Source organism: Stenella coeruleoalba, assembly GCF_951394435.1.
Source record: "Stenella coeruleoalba genome assembly, chromosome: 2".
NCBI classification, from domain to species: domain Eukaryota; kingdom Metazoa; phylum Chordata; class Mammalia; order Artiodactyla; family Delphinidae; genus Stenella; species Stenella coeruleoalba.
The window spans coordinates 28791819-28810620 of record NC_137147.1 but is presented as its reverse complement, the minus strand read 5'-3'; the positions used below and the strand labels follow the sequence as shown (position 1 = coordinate 28810620).

At 40.2% G+C, this 18802-nt stretch overlaps 2 protein-coding genes across 8 annotated transcripts in view; both read left to right on the top strand.

Moving 5' to 3' along the window:
• The window catches only part of RBM25 (RNA binding motif protein 25), a 56963-nt gene extending 48978 nt beyond the window's left edge, over positions 1 to 7985 (top strand). For all 6 annotated transcript variants that reach the window (XM_079914729.1, XM_079914728.1, XM_079914727.1 and 3 more), the window contains one exon: positions 1818 to 7985. In XM_079914729.1, coding sequence (XP_079770855.1) covers positions 1818 to 1910 — 93 coding nt within the window. In that variant the 3' untranslated portion in view covers positions 1911 to 7985. The remainder of the gene's footprint in view (positions 1 to 1817) is intronic.
• A 4729-nt stretch (positions 7986 to 12714) lies between these two features.
• Positions 12715 to 18802, top strand: part of PSEN1 (presenilin 1) — a 77866-nt gene continuing 71778 nt past the window's right edge. For both annotated transcript variants that reach the window (XM_079914261.1, XM_079914260.1), the window contains exon 1: positions 12715 to 12854. The gene's annotated coding sequence lies outside the window, so the exon portion shown is untranslated. The remainder of the gene's footprint in view (positions 12855 to 18802) is intronic.

Sequence of the window (18802 nt, the reverse complement as noted above, 5' to 3'; positions counted from 1 at the left end):
TGCCAAGGGCCCAGGTTGAATACCTGGTGGGGGGACTGAGATCCCACAAGTCATGCGGCCAAAAAAAAAAAAAATCAGGGGCTTCCCTGGTGGCGCAGTGGTTGAGAGTCCGCCTGCCGATGCAGGGGACACGGGTTCGTGCCCCGGTCTGGGAAGATCCCACATGCCGCAGAGCGGCTGGGCCCATGAGCCATGGCCGCTGAGCCTACGCGTCCAGAGCCTTGTGCTCCGCAACGGGAGAGGCCACAGCAGTGAGAGGCCCATGTACCGCAAAAAAAAAAAAAAAAATCAGTGTTCTGGTTTGTGGCCTTGGCAGAGGTATAATCACTGTTGGTGAAGATGTCATGTGTCACTATTAATCCGTTTGATCTGTTGAAATAGTTTGATATTTAGAGTATAATTAAACTCTACTGCTTATTCGCTTATATTGTTTTTGATTATTTTTTCTGGCTCATTGTTGATCAGAGTGGGAGGAAACCAATTGAGTTGGTGTTGTCAGCCAGTTCTGGTAATAGCTCATGGACCCTCTAAATATTTCTTGAATAAATGAGATGGAAATTTTAGCTCAAGTAGTATTTTGCTCTTATTAGAAATCTTTTTCAAACTGTACCTTTCCTCATTTTATGTAAGTTAATGAACTTTGGTTGCATTTTTGTACCTGGGTTCAATTCCTCATTAATTAGTGTTGCAGCGTAGTTCATTTTTTTTTGGCTGTGGGATCTTAGTTCCCTGACCAGGGATTGAATCTGCGCCCTTGGCAGTGAGAACGTGGAGTCCTAACCACTGGACCACGAGGGAATTCCCACAGCAATTTTTTTTAAACTATGGGTTAAGTCTGGCTCATAGATGTCTTATTTAAGTTCTTTATTTGTCATCACTGAGAAATGTAAGGAAATTTCTCAGGAAAATCCATTTCTGGCTTGTTTTAGGTACTTACTGATTGTAATAATAAGCACTCTTCAAAGCACTTGGTACATATCAACTCTTTTAATTCCCACAGTAGAAGCAGTATGACATAGCTACTATAACCTCTGTCTTACAGATGAGAGAACTGAGGCTGATTGTGATTAAGTAACCCAACCAAGAATACGTAACTAATAAGAGGTAGAAGAGCTATTTGAATCCAAGTAGTCTGGCTAGAGATGTGGTTTGCTTAACTCCTAACCTGGCCTGCTTCTCCAGAGTCTTGGCAGCATTAGGCCAGATGCCGTTATGACGGTGGTACCCTGGAACTCAGTCATTGCTGCCTTCTGTAGAAGGAAGCATGCTATTCCAGTTTACTGCACAGCAGCCCTGGTGTAGAGTGCCACGTATGTGTGGGTGATGAGGGCAGGAGTAGTGCAGTGGTGAGGACATGATGCGACTAACTCATACGTAGATAGAAAAAATAACTTGATTTGCCAAGGAGAAAAAAACCTTTTATTTATTCAATAGTCTTGTGTCCCTCGTGATGATAGTGTTCACTTTGTTTACTCTATCCCAGATACTATATTAAAATGCTACACATATATTCTCATTTAATATTTCAGTGTCACTTATGTAATAAGTGCTCAATAAATGTTAAGATTGTGAGGTTCTTGGGGAGGGGTAAATGAGATACTCTGTATTAAGTATTATGTAGTTACATAACCAGTTCTGTCTAAATTACTGTGTTCTTTATAACATTTGCTTTCCTCAGGAAGTAGTTTTTCAAGACATGTATAAATAAATGCTTGTTGGTAGATAAAAGCCTTTTTTATTCCAGTTACCTTGTTGGGAGATGCTTATGATTGCTTCTCTTACGTGTGTGACTGTTTTTTGTCTTGTTCCTTTTTTAGGTACTTGATGAAGAAGCAGAAGTTTTTATAGTCAAGATGTGGAGATTATTGATATATGAAACAGAAGCCAAGAAAATTGGTCTTGTGAAGTAAAATTCTTTTTACATTTAGAGTTCCATTTCAGATTTCTTCTTTCCCACCCTTCACAGGACTTTAATTTTTTTTTTTTTTTTGTCTTCAAAGACGTTTGTGAGATCTGTAATTTTTTTTTAATGTAGAAAATGTGAATTTTTTTTGTCCTCTAATTTGTTAATGCCATGTGTACTCCCTTGGTTGTAAAGACATCTGAATCCTACCATGGTTCTCTTTATACTCACCAGGTACAAATTACTGGTATGTTTTATAAGCCGCAGCTACTGTACACAGCCTATCTGATATAATTTTGTTCTGCTGATTTGTTCCTTGTAAATATTAAAATGACTCGCCAATTCTTTTGCAGAATTGCACTTAATATTGAACTGTACTGTATAGGCACCAACATGAACAATTTTAAATTGAAAGAATACCAGTCATACCTATTACCCTTACCCGCTTGATCAAAAATGGCAGGCCCTCATGATGGCATGGAATTTAAAATTAGAGTGCGAAAAGTAGCAGACAATCCATTCCTACTGTATCTCTGTATGAATGTGTTTGTGTGAATGTATGTATAAAAGTCTTACTTTTCCCTAATTTGCTTTGGAAGTTTCCCTGAAACATTTCCTAATTGAAGACTAGAATTGTAAAGGAAACATGGTATTGTGCCAACCCAAATATCTGGGATAATTAGGTTATTAGTCTCCCGGAGTATAGTATTCTCTTGTGGCAAGCAACAGTTTGTTGAACGGAATGGGTTTTTCTGTTGAAAGCTGGCTGCGTCAGCCTCTCTTTTAAGGGAGTGTGAGTCATAGTGGTTTTCCCCCCTGATTTCATTGTTCAGGTATGAGGCAGATCCTTAGATTCTGGAGAGCTTTATTTAATGCATTTTTTGCACTAATTGGTCCTTAGTTTAATTTTGTACCCCTTTGTTTAAAAAAAAAAAAAAGCTTCATTCAAAAAGCTTAAGTGAAAAAAATCTTTTTTAAAAATAAGCAAAATAAAAAATTAGGCAATTTTACAGACTAGGAATGTTTGACAAAATACAATAGGAATTTATCATGGCAATTTACAAAGTTTACATCTTATTTCTGAGGATAAAGTAAATCATTTAAAGCAGTTACCACTAGTTTTTTGTTTTGTAAAGGGTTTCTATCTTGTGTGTGTATATGTAGGCACACACCTTGTTTACCTCTGCTTATCAAAGTTTAAAAACATACTGATGGTGTTCTTAGAGACATACATGGGGCTTTCTTTATGGTAGATCAGAAATTCACCAGGGAGCAAAATTACCTGAAAATGTAACAAGTTTTAAATAGTTCTTAACAGAAATTAGGTGCAGCTATTCCTGTGTCTGAGTATTTATTTTTTAAAAAGATTGGGTGGGGGAGGGGGTGTTAAAAAAAAGCATAAAAAGCATAAACTGAGCTTGAGTTACTAGATTTTTTTTAATCTTAAGAGGACATTTGAAAACACTGTTCTTAACATTGGACCATGACATGGTTCCATTATGTAAATATTTCAAATATTAAAAATGTATATATTTGATCTTGGGGACTCATTCTTTCAGAGTCTTGTTAAATAAATGGCATCATGTTGTAATTATGCGGTGCATACTAGAAACTTAACTTGAAAATATGGGCTGAATTTTTGACGGACTCAGTTTTTGAGTATTAGTAACTAAAGGTCAAAGAGGCCGTTTGCCTTATTTTCGATTAATCTAGACATCTGTGGAGATATTCCCCCCTTTAGTGTTATAATATTTTAAATTGTGGTTTCTGAAGGGAAAATTTTAGAAACATGCTCCTTACCATTTACAAATTCTTTTACTAGCCTTTTCTCAGATTGACCCCCAGCGTGACTCCCTGTTCAAGCAGTTTATTATGCCTCTCTATCTTTTACCATATTATTGCTTCTAAGGCATCATATTAGGTTGTTTTTATTTAGCCAGCATTAGCATGGAAGTTTATTCAGGTAGATTTAATTTTCCTTGCTTGGGTCTCTTCTGCTCTTTCAATTACATTTACCTTAAAAGGGCCCTTGTGTGAAACCCTTGGGGGCACATACCATATACTGCGTAACACTTCCAGTGAGATTTGTGTCAGGATCCCAAATTTATACGTTAACACTTTTGCAGCAAAACAGGAATGATCACAGTCAGTGGGTTAAAAGACCTACTACATTTACTACATTAATAGTTTAATGTCAGTTCAAGTCAGATTTTGCCACAAAGGTTAAACTTCAAGGTTTTCAGAGTTCTTATTTTTCAGGTTTGTATATAAAGAACTGGACATGTATAAGCTGGCATATTGTAGTGTCAGGAAGAATACACATAAGAAAATTTTTACTAAATTGCTTGAACTTTCTGGGTTGTCTTTACCATTTGTCCATAGGTTAATTTCAACTTGGAAACCTTAGTTTAATCCATATTGCCCATTCAGGTTGTTATAAAATTAGATGAAAGTCTTGACAACCATTCTTGATGTGGCAGTTAGGAGGAAACCAATGTGCTTTTTCCTCATTTGACCCTGTAAATAAAATAATTTCAAATGTGTATATCTGTGTACAGGAAGAAAATGGTTTTTCTCAAACTTTAACATGCAGCTGAATCACCTGGGGGAATCTTGTTAAAATGCAGACTTAGGGCTAGAGTGGGCCTAAGAGTTTGCCTTTCTCACCAGCTACCACATGTTGCCAGTGCTAAGTGATCCAAGAACTGCTTTGATTAGAAGATTAAAGTGTCTACTCAGTACTAGTATTTTATCCTAATAGATTACACTAATGCAGCTTAATTTTCTTTTTAAGTTCATTTTAAGGAGAAAAACGTTTTTTGAGGCAAATAAAGAGGTAGGTATTATTTGTTTATGAACATGAAGTAGTCTTCCAAAAAGGTTGCCTGAGAACAACTCCAATATTCTAGGCTTTATTCCCAGCCAGCCCCAGCACATTTTCTCCTGAGAGAAGTTTATGTTGTTACTCACTCTGAATCTTATCATAGCACTTCCTGATATGTAATAGTAGAGGCCGATGATTATTTTGTGGAGAGTGCAGTTTCAGGTACTAATCAGGCATGGATACTAGATATGGTGGACAAACTGAGAATACAATGAGTTCAAGAGTCAAATTGTACTAAACATTATTAACATTTTTTTCTCCTTTAATATGAAGAAAAAAATTTAATGCAAATAAATGTAAGCAGGTATACAATGTGTATATGAGGCTTATTTACCCAGCTCTTTCAAATAAGTTCTATGAATGTTTCCACTTTCTACCCAAAAACTGCTGAAAGGTTTTATGTCAAAGTGGTTAACACATTTTTCCAAGTCATATTTCAGCCTTCTATTAATATGAAATTGAGAAATTGTTTTGCTTAGCAAAAGATGGTGAAATTGATTTGTGAATACCAGTAGCTAAAGAAAGGTATTAGAAGGAATCCCAAACAGGCAAAGAAATAGGCAATCTAAGTGTCGGGAAGAAAACTAGGGAAATTCACACGTGTATATTTTAAACCCAGGAATTATTACTATTATATTCATACTATAGACCAAGATGAGCTTATAATATTTGATAAACTGGTAGATTTTTCGAAATGTGATTATGTTAAATTATTGAAATATTGTTTATTTGCATTTGAATGCTTAATTTTCATCTTTATTTAAAAGATTCTTTGCCTTTCATTTTATTACTTGACTCATACGAAGGCTAAATTAGGATTGGCAATCTGAAATGCCCAGGAAGAAAAGATAATTTCTATAAACAAAAATGAGTAAAAATTTTTTTCAAGCCATGTTGTTTGAATTAAATGACGCTCTAAGTCGGCCTACTCTGCCTCATCATGTATTAGTTGGATAGATGACTTTTGGATTCTCTTGCACAGAGTGGTAGCTGAAATATTAAGCCAGGTAACCCATTCGTCTTTTTGTGTATGACTTACATTTGCCATTGAAGCACAATTAATATGTGCCATTCATGTTTTAAGCTAGATGGAGTGATAGACATAAATAAGATCTCTTTAGTAGCTGAGAGTCTAGTGGTGGAGAAAAAAATAATGAGAGGATCACTAATAGATATACAATGTACTATATGAACTGTCAAACTTGATGAGCTAACTTCAAGGTTGAGAGGAAAGGGATAGATAGTAGGAAGCTTGTCAGCAGAGGTAGTAATATGTAGAGGGGACCTTAGAGATCACATAGTCTCTTTCTTTTTTGGCTGCACTGCAGGGCATGCCGGATCTTAGCTTGCACCCTCATTAGTGAAAGCGCGGAGTCCTAACCACTGGACCGCCAGGGAATTCCCAAGATCACATAGTCTTAACTACTCACTGCAACACTGCTAGTGTTCCTTAGGTAGGATATCTAGAGGCCTGCATATTGGATTCTATCTAATTCATGGTCTAGATCTGCGCTGTCAAGTTTTTTAATTCATTAAAATTTAAAACTCAGCTCTTCAGTTACACTAGCCATATTTCAAGTGTTCAGAAGTGATGTGTGACTAAATTGGATTTAAAAATCCCGTTTTTTGTTTGCAATATTCGTATTTCAAGTGCTCAATAGCCATATTTAGCTAATGGTTTCCAATATTGGGTAGACATTGCAGATTGAAGAACATTATTTTGACTAAAGAAAGTTACATTGGATAGATATGGTCTAGATGCTAATAGCCACCTAAGAGCAGAGGAAAGTGCTTGTTAATAAAATTCCCTCATAGGAAGCATTTTTAGCAAATCTTTGTTGAGGCAAAAAGTATTGTGAATTTAAAAATTGTTCTAAACAATTTTTCCTGGTTTTTTTCTCATAACAAAAGGAAAAACTAGAGAACACTTCACATTGTAGAATCTAGAAACTATGAAGGTTCATTTTTTTCCCCTGTCAGTTAAAAGATAATGGCAAATATACCCAGGTGAAGAGATTTGGCTAATTGTTAGAGCAGGTGGAAAAGCTAGATATTAAAGTTTCATTTTGAGTATATTCTTGAGACAAATTTTTTTTTAAACGGGCCCCAGGTTCTTTAAGAAGGAAATTAGATTTAATAAAATATTGACAGTCATATAGAACTTAAGACTAAAAATGCAAGATGAGTAAGCTAAAGCCAGCCCTTCATCTTGAGCTGTTCCAAATCTGAGCCAGATCCTTGCAAGGAATGAAAACGATGTGAGAGCTAGTAAGATAGAATATGGTCAAGCACCTAGTCTTGATGACAGTATTATTTTTCATTTTTCAATTCTACTTTACTCCCATAGCAAACAGAGCAATGATGTATAAATAAAAGTAAACTGCTTTTATGTGGGAAGTGTTAATAAATTGGATTGCCTTGCTGAATCTATGGTGTAAAGAACTGGTCTTGAATCTTGACTTTATTTACTTGTGACGAGTGACTGCTCTAGCCTCTCTAGAGGCTCGAACAGCCCCTCTCCCCAGGTAGCTCTAACAGGTCCAGCACTGGATTTCCTTGCTGCTTCATCTTTCACTGCTTACTATTGATTTTTGCCACCATTTTTTTCTTTTTTCTTTCTTTTTTTTTTTTTTTGGTCATTTATTTCTCCATTCCTGCTCCCAAGTTCCAGACACTTCTGGGGAAAATATAAATACACCACTGCAGATAGTCTGGACCCTCTACTATTTTTCTCATTCTTTTACTGAACTTCACTTCTTAACCACAAACACTGCAGCTTTTATAGTTCTTAAACTTCCAGTGCTGGGACTTCCATGGTGGTCCAATGGTTAAGACTCTGCGCTTCCACTTCAAGGGAAACAGATTGTTTCAGTCCGTGGTCAGGGGACTAAGATCCTGCATGCTGTGCGGCATGGCAAAAAAAAAAACTTCCAGTGCTATCTTAGGTATGAATGAGTAAAAGTCATTTGATTTTCCCTCTTACTTAGCAAAAACTCTCAAGGTTAACAAAAGCTTAACTTTAAAAGAGTCATTTAGGCATATTCTCTCCAGTTTATGACACGCATCTTGAACCTTTGCTTTCTATAATTAAGGATGGGTACTCCTATCCAGAAGACCTCCCCCACTCATGTTTCTGGTTTGTAACTACAGTTTGCAGTTTCTTGAGCCTTGCTCTGGAGTTTCCGTTATCTTCTTTCTTCCTTCAGGCTGGAGTAAGTTTTTAAACAAAACAAACAACCTTAGGTCCTCTCCTTTTCACTACAGTAGAGATTCCACAAAGAGTAGCTTATAGTTATATGTACTCTCCAAAAATTTTTTTTAACATCTTCGTTGGAGTATAATTGCTTTACAATGGTGTGTTAGTTTCTGCTTTATAATGGAGTGAATCAGTTATGCATATGTTCCCACATCTCTTCCCTCTTGCATCTCCCTCCCTCTCACCCTCCCTATCCCACCCCTCTAGGTGGTCACAAAGCACCGAGCTGATCTCCATGTGCTATGCGGCTGCTTCCCACTAGTTATCTGTTTTACATTTGGTAGTGTATATATGTCCATGCCACTCTCTCACTTTATCCCAGTTTACCCTTCCCCCTCCCCATATCCTCAAGTCCATTCTCTTAGTAGGTCTGCATCTTTACCATCTTGCCCCTAGGTTCTTCTGACCATTTTTTTTTTCTTTTTTAGATTCCATATATATGTGTTAGCATACGGTATTTGTTTTTCTCTTTCTGACTTCACTATGACAGTCTTTAGGTCCATCCACCTCACCACAGATAACTCAGTTTCGTTCGTTCTTATGGCTAAGTAATATTCCATTGTATATATGTGCCACATCTTCTTTATCCATTCATCTGTTGATGGACACTTAGGTTGCTTCTATGTCTTGGCTATTGTGAATAGAGCTGCAATGAACATTTTGGTACATGACTGTTTTTGTTTTGTTTTGTTTTGTTGCGGTACGCGGGCCTCTCACTGTTGTGGCCTCTCCCGTTGCGGAGCGCAGGCTCAGCGGCCATGGCTCACGGGCCTAGCCGCTCCGCGGCACGTGAGATCTTCCCAGACCAGGGCATGAACCCGTGTCCCCTGCACCGGTAGGCGGACTCTCAACCACTGCGCCACCAGGGAAGCCCTACATGACTCCCTTTGAATTACGGTTTTCTCAGGGTATATGCCCAGTAGTGGGATTGCTGGGTCATATGGTAGTTCTATTTGTAGTTTTTTAAGGAACCTCCATACTGTTCTCCATAGTGGCTGTATCAATTTACATTCCCACCAACAGTGCAAGAGAGTTCCCTTTTCTCCACACCCTCTCCAGCATTTATTGTTTCTAGATTTTTTGATGATGGCCATTCTGACTGGTGTGAGATGATATCTCATTGTAGTTTTGATTTGCATTTCTCTAATGATTAATGATGTTGAGCATTCTTTCATGTGTTGGCAATCTGTATATCTTCTTTGGAGAAATGTCTATTTAGGTCCTCTGCCCATTTTTGGATTGGGTTGTTTGTTTTTTTGATATTGAGCTGTATGAGTTGCTTGTATGTTTTGGAGATTAATCCTTTGTCAGTCGCTTCATTTGCAAATATTTTCTCCCATTCTGAGGGTTGTCTTTTCATCTTGTTTATGGTTTCCTTTGCTGTGCAAAAGCTTTTAAGTTTCATTAGGTCCCATTTGTTTATTTTTGTTTCCATTTCTGTAGGAGCTGAGTCAAAAAGGATCTTGCTTCCAAATTTCTTAAGTCTCAGTAGTCTGTATCTCTTCATTCCACTGGTGACTGGTGATAGCCTAAATGAGACTCTGGCTTTTTAAGAGGCTACACCCTAGTTTACCTCTTAGCACTATGGATGTTTGCTCCCTATTTGGGACTCTTCTTTCTTGGTGTCTAGGATGTCACTTTAGCCTTGTTCCTCTAGTCTGTATCTTTTTTTTTTTTTTTTAACAAGATGGGACATATATTATAAACTATAGGAATTCAAAAGAGGCATACACTACATCCAAACAATCAGAAGAGGCTGCTTCCCTCTCCTCAATTGTTATTACAGAGATTTGCTTACTTAACGTTTACATACTTAACACTTAAACTATATTAGCTGCTTGACTTTTAACAAATCTGATGAATTATTAATAAAGTCCCATTTATTCCAAAATCCAAGGAAACTTCAAACTCATTCATGAGATATTTATTAAAATAACACATTTAGGGGGAAAAAATCTATACAATTGTATACATTACTGAAAACTGTATACCATCATACAAAAAAGGATTTTATTTTGGGAAATCAATTCCTAATTTATGGCAAGTTTTACTTTCAGAAATAAAACCACAAAACAACAATCTAATTCAATCTTAAAGGCTGCATGCTGAGCAAGGAATGTTCTTATTCTTTGTAGGAGCTCCTTTACACTATCAGGTACCAGGGCTCTGCATTTTGGTGTGATGTCAGCCACCAAAGTCATCAACAGTAAGGTGTTCTAGTCCTTTTTCTTTAATTATTTCTTTGCAGTGTGACTTCAACTGATCCTTCCAGCCACATTCAATTAATTTAGCTCTCAGTAACTCTTTGACGCATTCTCTTTCTATCAACTTTTGGTTAATTGCTGCTCTCATCTGCACATCACATTCTTTTCGGCTGTCCAGACGTTGACCCTCAGTAGCTCCGGCACCTAAGCACACAGAAAGCTAGCATACGCATTTCCGGGAAGGGGTCTAGTCTGTGTCTTTTTACTGGTTCTTCCTCAGCGCTTTCTGGGTTTCCATATTCCTAAAAAGGTGAAGAAATACAGAAAACTAGAGGAAAATTTATCTTTAGTCCAGTAATTCAGCCACTGGTTGCTTTTTAAATCAATTTTATTTCCTTTTTGCAGGAATGTGTTTTGATGTATGCATTAATGTTATGTCTTATTTTTTAATTAACAGGATTAGAATGTTTCTGTTATACACAATCTTCATAAACATATATTTATTTATTTATTTTTGCGGTACGCGGGCCTCTCACTGTTGTGGCCTCTCCCGTTGAGGAGCACAGGCTCCGGACGCGCAGGCTCAGTGGCCATGGCTCACGGGCCCAGCCGCTCCGCGGCATGTGGGATCTTCCCGGACCAGGGCATGAACCCGTGTCCCCTGCATCGACAGGCGGACTCTCAACCACTGCACCTCCAGGGGAGCCCTTCATAAACAATTTTAATGATATTAGGTGAAGTGGGTGAACCGTCCTTTATTGTAGGACATCTAGCATTCCAATTTTTGCTATTAATAATACTCCATGAACATCTTTGCACAAAATTTTTGTATTGAGATTGTTTCTAAGAATAGTTTACCAGAATTTTAACACTTTCTACTTACATCCCAGATTGCATTCAAAGAGATTGAACTAGTTCACAAATGGATGGTTTTTAGCCTATGCTTGTTTGACAAATGTATTGAACTGTTTTATGTGCTAGGCATTGTTCTCAGCATTTGCAATATATGTAAACAAACGGGCAAAAATTCCTACCCTTGTGAAGTTTGAGGACGGAAGAGAGAACTTTAAAAAAAATTGTTGGGCTTCCCTAGTGGCGCAGTGGTTGAGAGTCCGCCTGCCGATGCAGGGGACACGGGTTCGTGCCCGGGTCCGGGAAGATCCCTGCATGCCGCGGAGCAGCTGGGCCCTTGAGCCATGGCCGCTGAGCCTGCGCGTCCGGAGCCTGTGCTCCTCAACGGGAGAGGCCACAACAGTGAGAGGCCCGCGTACCGCAAAAAAAAAAAAAAAAATTGTTTTTGGGGGGTGTCAACCTTTTTGTTTCCCCAACATTCTCTGTTAATAGAAAAACTTGCTACTGCTACTTCTGTTCTTAAATATAAAGTGTGTAAAACCTATTTAAAACCGGTCATGCATTCGAGGGGGGCAGGGAGGAGAGATGGCTCTAGGAATATGAAGGGTTATCTTGGGGGAAGAATTTAAGAGAAATAAAAAATCTCATTTGGCCAGATGCCATGTTATTGATTTCAGTTTTCTGATTACCTGTGAATTTGAACATTTCTCCATTGTTCACCTTTGGTTTTACATAGTACTCATTGTTAACTTAGCTTTCAGATGAATGTATGTGTGTGGTATGCTACTTAAGGAGTTATTGGTACTGTTTTTACAGCCATTTGAATGGAAAGCTGGAAGATGCAAAAATCAAACAACCATAGAGCAACTCACTGTGTACCAGATACTATGTTAGGTTTTGGGATTACAAAAATAACACAATTGGGCTTCCCTGGTGGCGCAGTGGTTGAGAGTCCGCTTGCCGATGCAGGGGACAAGGGTTCGTGCCGCGGTCAGGGAGAGGCCGCGGCGGTGAGAGGCCCGCGTACCGCAAAAAATAAAAAAATAAAAATAACACAATTTATGCTCTCTGAAAGCTTACCATCTAGGAAAACTGGTTCTTACACTTGGAGCGGAAGAATCCCAGACGATGTTTGTTTAAAATGCAGTTTCTCAGGTTCTCACCCACCAAAAGTTTTGATTCATTGGGTAGGGGATGGAGGGCACAGGTAGTTACAATTTAAGTTAGCTTCCTTTTGATTGTGGTGCGGCTGATTCGCACTGAGAAACACTGTACCAATAGGACTATAGAGAAATGAAAGAAACGTTAGATTTAAGATGCCAGCACTTGTAGGAGAAGCACACACTGGGTCCAGTTTACGTAGAAATTTTGATCCTCAGCTCAAGAGCAGTAGATCTCTGACAACCTCATACCGGTGCTGGCACCATCAGGGGTCGGCGGGTGCCGAGAGGGGAGCAAGGGTGCCCCTCCGGGTCGGAAGGCCAACGGGAACGCAGGGTCTCCTCCTCAGTCCCCACTCACCACCGGAAGATCCACCCCCTTCCTCTGGTCCACGCCCCTCCGCCTTTGGCCCCGCCCCTCGGGGGGCCGGTCACCAACGACGCCGGGGCCGGAAGTGACGAAACCGGTGAGGCCTTTTGGGCGGGGCCTGGGCCGGGCCGCTCCAAAGGCCGCGATTTCACATCGGAAACAAAACAGCGGCTGCTCGGGAAGAAACCTCAGCTGCTAGAGGCCGGTGGTGGCGGCGAGGAAAGGGTAGGTGCCCGATGGGGAGCTGGGGAGAGAGAAACACACCTCTCATCCGGTGCCGACACGGGTGGCTGCGGGCAGGGACGGGCCCTTTGTCGTTGTCCGGGCCGGGGAGCCGGTGTCCTCGAGAATGGGGAGCGGGGTGCGGTCGGGCGGGCACCAGGGAACCCCGTGTGGAGAACGAGTAGGGGCGGCCCGTTTCTCGGGCTCCGGGCGCGGCGCGCGATCAGGTTGAAGAGAGGTTCCCCTTCGCAGCCTTGGTCCGGAAGTGCTGGTTTCCCGAAGACATCTCAGGGCGCAGGTGCCTTGGGCGGGGATTGACCGTCTTGCCTGGAGTGGAGCAGGAGAAAGAGGAAGCGCCTGGCGCTGGGTCTGGTTGAGCAACTGTTGAAACTCTGCGCCTTATGCCCTGAATGTGTCCTTGTCCAGGGGAAGCGAGTGGCACTCAGGGCTAAGTTCCTTCTGTCTCAGTTCGGGACGGAATACAACAGGATCTGCCTGATCGGGACTGTCACGAGGCATATACGTCCAGTGCTTTGCATGTATTTTAGATACTTGACGTTTTCATCCCGCTCAAATTCCTTTCAAATAAATATCTGCTTCTCTTGTAGGAGAGTAACTTAATAATTTTAAAAGCATTGCTTGCCTGCTTTAGACAAGATGAATAAAGTGTTCAAGGTTTACTATGTGAGATACGAATAGTATGCAAATTATGGCAGAGTACATTGTAAAAGTCATAGTATTCTCTGAAGTTTGAGGCAGGTAGAGATTACATCTGGTTAAGGGCATCTTGTTATTTACGTTATCTTTTACAATGGAAAGGTTTACACCCTCGGAGTTGAATTGAGGAGAGCATTATATCAGAGGGTGTACTAGGAAGAGGGGCCCTCTGGATGCTAAGGGTCCAGTGACCCAGTGTGCACATTTAATAACTGTTATGAAGGAGGATAAAAACAGGAAAGTAGATTGAAGCCTGTTGCATTTGGCTGATTTCAGTCACCTGCAAAAGCCAATTTCAGTTCTCCTTAACTCATTTGCAGGGTTCAGCCAACTTAAACCCCCTCCCACCTCCATTTAATAACAAGCCCTTAATAATGAAAAGGAGCCTATTTATTGAGTGGATGGATTCCCTCACCTCTACCCGCCTTCCCCAAGGTAAAGTAGATGATAGAAGCGGCATCGATCATCAGCTTTTCCATTCGTCTACTCCTCGTCCTTGGGTAGATAGTTACCGTAATTCTGGGCATACTTTCCTCTGAATGGATATGATCTAGTGCTGAATTTTAAGTTAATGGCTGCCCCTAGTCCTAGACTGCTGCGTGAATTTCCATTTGGGGAGAACTGGAGGATTGGAGTTGGTCTCTGAGAATCATTCTAGCAGGAAAGATATAACATTTGTCAGCAAGGCCAATGTGGTCCTCTTCTCTCTCAGATCCAGGTTGCCTCTGCTCCTGCTCTCCCACTACTGTTACCTCAGGTTGCAGGGAGAGACTTCTTTTGGATGTACTCTGAAAAACCTTTCAGAGCCCGCTAATACTGCCTCTCCTTCATGTGATAGATGCCAGGCAGATGTGGAAGGTGTTTTGAGCTTTGCTTTTCATAAGTTTTGTGATAAGAACTTTGCTTTAGGTACGTGGGGGCTAGAATGGATAAGAGATTTGAGGTGACTTTTGCGTAATCCGGGTGAGATATAATGAAAATTTGACCTTTGGTGGTGGCAGAAGCTTAGAAAGAAGAATATCATTATGAAGAGGACATAACAGCCAATTGAGGCGCAAGGAGTAAAGTGTAAAGTTGACTAGGAGGCTTTAAGTTTAGAGAATGGGGGAGATGATTACAGAAATAAGGAAGTTAGAGGCAAAGAACTAGTCTAGAGAGGAAGAGAATGAGGAAACAGTTTGGAAGTCTCACTTTTGAAGTGCCAGCAGTTAAATATCCCATGGACAGGCCTGGAGCTGTAAACATGGGTCACTTAAACAGACTTAGCAGTTGATGTTGGAGCAGTGGAGGAGATGCCTAAGGAAAGAGGGAGGACAAGGAAGCCCAGGCAGAGCCTTAGGAACACTTATAATGGGGGAGTGGAAGAGGATGAGGAACCAGCTGAGGGGAATGAGTGGTGGGAGGAGAACCTCCATAGTGCAGTGTCATAAAAACTGAGGAAGGGAGGGAAGCTTCAGGAAGGAAAAGGTTGTCAGGGATTTTCAGTATTAAGCCTGTTTGTAGGAGAGAAAACCTGAAGCTTTAGAGCAGTACTGTCCATTAGAAACATAATGTGAGCTACAAAGGTTAATTTTACATTTTCTAATGAGCAAAAATTTTTGAGATAGAAATAGGTAAAATTAACTTGAATGATATATTTTATATAACCCAATACATTTAAAATATTTTTATTTCAACATGTAATTAATGTAAAAACATACTTGTCTGTCTTCCCCTCTAGATAGTAAGCTCCTTAGGTGAACAGAAGTATCATCTGATTCACTGGCACCCCTGGTACCTATCACAGTGTATGGTTATGTAGAAGAAACCCAATAAGTGTTTGTTGATTAAAGGATATTAATATTTGGTTTTCACAATGCCTTGTACAGTTCCTTAAGTTGATCTAAAGCAAATGAGAAAATGCAAGTATTGCTGAGTATAGTCAATGATTTACGAATTAATTAAGTGTGAATAGTCATTTTCTTCATTAAAGATTAGTTGTGTTCTACCCATTTCCACAACAAATTTGATACAATGACTCAGGGTAATTATATCTTCCATGTAGAAATTAAATTTGGGGGGGAAAAGAATCTATAATAATACAGAACCATGGTCCCATATCCACAATTCTCAAATCCAAAAGCTCCTGAAAAAAGTGAAAGGATAAGCAACACTCTTTGAGTTTCACTGTCTCCCATCACCCTCAGATGGGACCATCTAGTTGCAGGAAAACAGGCTCAGGGCTCACACTGATTCTGCATTATGGTCAGTTGTATAATTATTTCATTATATAGAAATAAAGTGCACAATAAATGTAATGCGCTTGAACCATCTTGAAACCATCCCCCCGCCCCCGGTCCTTGGAAAAGTTGTCTTCCACGAAACCGGTCCCTGGTGCCGAAAAGGTTGTGGACCGCTGCCTTAGAGCATTAGCTCTCGGTCTGCTTAAAGGGGACAGCTAAGACAATTCTGCTTTGCTTGTCTTGTTCTGGGGCCCAGACTGAAGGGGCAGTGGCTACCCAAAGTAAGTTCTTCACAAGGGAACAGCAGAAGTACAGAAGGCAAGTCCACCTGCACAAGCACAGTTTAACTGTCTGTGCCACATCTGCCAAAATCCCATCGACCAAAGCAAGTCATAAGATTGTGCCCAAAGGCCTGGAGTGGGTAGTAGACTGCACCTACCTTGAGGCCAAAGCAAGTCACAGAGCCAAGCTCAACATCACTGGAGAGAAGTATTCCTCCCTTGGGGATGCTGGGGGACGGAGTGAATATTTGCTGAATAATAATCTAATCTACCACAGATGGTTCACAGAAGTAGAGTGGGAAGGAAGGAGGGAAAAAAAATCACCAAATAGGATGTATCACTATCCTTGCTCTTTTTAGAGCCTACCACTTTCACAAAGCCGCTTGTAGGGCTGGGGAAATTATTTGCTCCTGGCCTCAAAATTCTGAGGGTCTTTCTAGGCTGTATTCCTGAAGTTTTAAATTAATTTCAAGTTATTTTTATTTATTTTAATTTGTTACCTTGGATGGGCTTCCCTGGCAGTCCAATGGTTAAGACTCCGCACTTCCAGTGCAGGGGGCACGGGTTCAATCCCTGATCAGGGAACTAAGATCCCACATGCCGCGTGGCATGACCAAAAGAAAAAAAAAATTGCTACCTTGGGATGTAGTGAGAGACAGAAATGTACTTTTCTGTTGGTGTTTCCTTAAATGGAATTTTTAATAAGCTCCTTTTTGGGATTTTAAACACTGCTCCTGTGATACTTTTCGAAGTGCTGATGGATAGGTTTTCTGGCTAGACAGACTTTTCTGTTCAGCACATCTGAACTTCGAGATTATTTGTATTCTCTTGGAGCTTTTTTTTAGTCTTCGTATATAATAAAAAGAAATTGTAGTTGCCCATCAGAGAAGGATTTTTTTTTTCCTTTTGTCTGATTGAGCAAGTGTCTTGAGAAAAAAGGAATGGATGGCAGTGAATTGGAGTGTTGTGCTGTATCAGTCTCAGAAAATCTTTAGCAGTTGGCCAGAGAGAGAAAACACCAAAATCTACTTACATTCCTACTCCCACTCCCTATGCAATCCAGGTCACATGAAAGATCCTCACTTCCCAACAACTATCTTTTCTTGCTCTCAGGGCACTGTTAAGAATGTTACAAAGTCCACTGGTGTCTTTTGCCACGCTGCGGGAACAGTGGGTCCGGGAACAGTGGGTCGTTGGCTTTCTCCGTGCAGTCATCAATTGTTTTCAGCTGTTACTGGACCAGAATCAAATCCAGCTTTGCCTGCCCCTTTCTTTGTACCAACAATGATTGTCTGTTCACCAGACCTGACTGAAGACCTAGCTAACCCTGTTGCCTACCTTTGCTTCCTACTAAGCTCCATGTAAAGAGCAGCTCTTCCAGGGAGCGTCACCCTGCAGCATTGTGTAGTGGAGGCATGAGCTTTCTCCTGTTGAACTGGCAAACACCTGGGCTGGGCATCAGAAGATCTGGGTTCTGGAACTGGTGTTACTTGCCTCATAATTGTACACTGACAAATTCTTTCACCTTGCCTGAGCCTTAGTGTTTTACATGTAAATACAGATGTGTTTTTAAATACAGTCGTCCCTTGTGGTTGAGGGGGTGGGGGTGGAGGAGAAGTGGTTTCAGGACTCCCACCACCCCCCACCCCCATGGGCACCAAAATCCTCAGATGCTCAAGTCCCTTATATAAAATGGCATAGTATTTGCATGTAGTCTACACACATCCTCCTGTATACTTTAAATCATCTCTAGATTACTTATAATACCTAATACAATGAAATGGTATGTATATAGTTGTAAATACAATGTGAATACTATTGTAATTATTTGCTGGCACAAGCAAATTAGGTTTTACTTAATTTTGGAATTTCTTTCAAATATTTTTGATCTGCAGTTGGTTCAGTCTGGATCGACTGTAGTATTGGAATATGTTAAAGTGACTGCTGTATTATAGATGATTCTTACAAGATTCGTCTGAGAAAGCTCCAATATGATAATCAGTTTGTGTGATTTCTTTTAATAGTTGGATAGATCCTATAAGCATAAGATTAATAATGGGAACACTTAAATTAAAATGACCAGATTCTCATTATAGCTTATCTTTAAAAAAAAAAAAAGAAGTACCAGGACTGTTATATTGGGAATGCTTTTGAAACTAGTTTTTTTTCTTTAATAAATTTATTTTATTTTATTTATTTTATTTTTGGCTGTGTTGTGTCTTCATTGCTGCACACGGGCTTTTCTCTGGTTGTGGCGAGCAGGGGCTACTCTTCGTTGCCATGTGCAGGCTTCTCATTGCGATGGCTTCTCTTGTTGTAGAGCACGGGCTTCGGTAGTTGTGGTGCCCAGGCTCAGTAGTTGTGGCTCGCGGGCTCTAGAGCACAGGCTCAGTAGCTGTGGCGCATGGGCTTAGTTGCTCGGCGGCATGTGGGATCATCCTAGACCAAGGCTCGAACCCGTGTCCCCTGAATTGGCAGGTGGATTCCCAACCACTACGCCACCAGGAAAGCCCTGGCACTAGTTTTTAATTTCTAGTTAGACCAGTTATTGAAGTTTAAGATCTCATTTACTACTTTTTTTTTTTAAGATCTCATTTATGTCAAAGCAATAGTTTTACTAGTAATAAAAATCAGCTCAGTGTGTCTTAATGCTCACTGTTATAAACTCCTAGATGGCAGGGATGAAATTTTATATAGAGGCAAAGTAGTGTAATACGTGAACCTTTGCTTT